We start from the raw sequence: 1,862 nt of genomic DNA, 5'->3' as shown, positions 1-1,862 counted from the left end.
CATTCATCATTGCTTGGAACGAGCTGGGTGCATTGCATAGGCCAAAGGTCATAACTGTTGGTTCATACAGTCCCTTGTGAGTGATAAACGCGGCTTTCTCTTCGTCTCCTTCGCGAATGCGAACATTGTTGTAGCCCCACCTTAGGTCGAGTGAGGTGAAGATCGATGCGTGCGAAAGCCTATCCACAAGGTCTGAGATCCGGGGGATCGGAAACTTGTCCTTCTTCGTGACCGCGTTCAGTGCGCGATAGTCCTGGACCAAACGTAAACTCCCATCTTTTTTACGGACAAAGAAGACTGGGGCGGCAGTAGGGCTCTTGGACGTGCGGATGTAGCCTTTGTCTTCTTGCTCCGTGATCCAAGCTTCCAGCGAGTTCCGTTCGTCGAGGTTGAGCGGGTACAACTTGGCCGGCTTGGGGAGTGAGGCTCCAGGGACTAGTTCGATTGCATGATCGTAGGGCTTCCGTGTTGGCATTCTTTCCGAGGCTTTCTTGGAAAAGACGTCGCCATACTGCCGGTATTGTTCTGGTACATGGTTTGACCAGTATTCGCGGTCCTGTTCGCCTTTTGCTGCAGGATTGGTATCCTTTTTCTCTTCTAACCTGGCTCGCATCTGACGAGCACTTGGGTCATCAGAGAAGTTCACCCAATGAATAAACTGATCGGTGCTCTCCCAGGGTTCGGGGCCGAGGTCACCGTACTGATCTTGTGCAACATCTTCCACTCGGGGAAGTTGTAAACTCCGTAATTCTTCGTCCTGCACTGTGTGCCGGGTGCATGTTGAGGGACAGCGTGTGAATTCAATGTTCCCTGCATTCCAATCGAGTTCAGGGTTATGTTCACGTAGGAACGCCATGCCGATGATGATGTCTTGCCGCCCAATGTCTGTGACAAGGAACGACTGCCAAGCGAGGTGATCTCCGATACGGAGTAAACAACGGACGTAGTGTGTGATTAATCCCTTCTTATTCTCGGTGGCGTCTGCATTGAAAACTCGCACTTCACGAGAGAGGCGTCGTAGGGTGAGTCCATGTTCTTGAACAAACCGGTGGTGGATAAAACAAGAGTAGGCTCCTGAATCGAGGAGGGCTTCTGACTGAACTTCATGCGTACCTTGAGTGAGGGAAACTTTGAGATCGAACAAATTTCGCGGGCGACGTGCTGATGCAAGATAAATAACATTCGAACGTGGAACAACAGATTCCTCTAGGTCTACGCTATGATTACAGAGTCGGATACTTTGGTCAGTCTTCAAAGTACCCGTTCCAGAAAATCCTCCTCAGAAAATCCTCCTCAGATTCCTTGACCTCGACGATGCGTGCGGCGGTCTCAGTTTCCGGTGCCTTGCCTTTGCCTTTTCCCTTGGCGGTCTCAAACTCCTCGAGGGCCCTGCGGATGTACTCCCATTTGTCTTCATCGGCCGTGTCCATCGTGCGTACCTTGATCGGAGCGGCTGGTTGCTTCTTCATGTCAGGGAGCTCGTAGTAGCCCGTGTACTGAGGGTTGCGACACTTCTGGCCGGTTGTAAACTTGTGCCTACCGCAACGGAAACAGAGCTTCTTGTCGAGCCATTCGAGCTGCTCCTTGGATAGTTTCTCCGGTTTGCGCATAGCGTCGACATCCATGGCGTTAGGGTCCCGTGGAGGGCGACTAGTCGTGTGCTGCTGCGAAGACGACTTGGCCTGATTTCCGCGAGTTTCCATTTCCAGTTTGAGTACCCAGTCCAGGTAGTGTTCCCACTTTGTCGGAATCAGCATCAGGTTTACTTGCCGCATTGCTGTCATGACCGTTAAGATCTGCGAGTTCTTCCCGACTTGGTTGTCGATACGACGGATGAGCTCTACATCGGCGTAACCGGACTT

General features: G+C 51.9%; 1 protein-coding gene across 1 annotated transcript; it reads right to left on the bottom strand.

The window, feature by feature from the left end:
• Nucleotides 1-1,244: 1,244 nt before the first annotated feature.
• Nucleotides 1,245-1,775, bottom strand: DICSQDRAFT_174767 (uncharacterized protein; the record flags this gene model as incomplete). The annotated part of the gene is made up of 1 exon (XM_007370621.1): nt 1,245-1,775. One exon carries the CDS (start codon nt 1,773-1,775, stop codon nt 1,245-1,247), a length of 531 nt encoding a protein of 176 aa, XP_007370683.1.
• Nucleotides 1,776-1,862: the final 87 nt, after the last annotated feature.

The sequence above is a fragment of the Dichomitus squalens genome (assembly GCF_000275845.1).
Source record: "Dichomitus squalens LYAD-421 SS1 unplaced genomic scaffold DICSQscaffold_72, whole genome shotgun sequence".
Taxonomy (NCBI): domain Eukaryota; kingdom Fungi; phylum Basidiomycota; class Agaricomycetes; order Polyporales; family Polyporaceae; genus Dichomitus; species Dichomitus squalens.
This window is presented reverse-complemented; position numbering and strand designations above follow the sequence as displayed.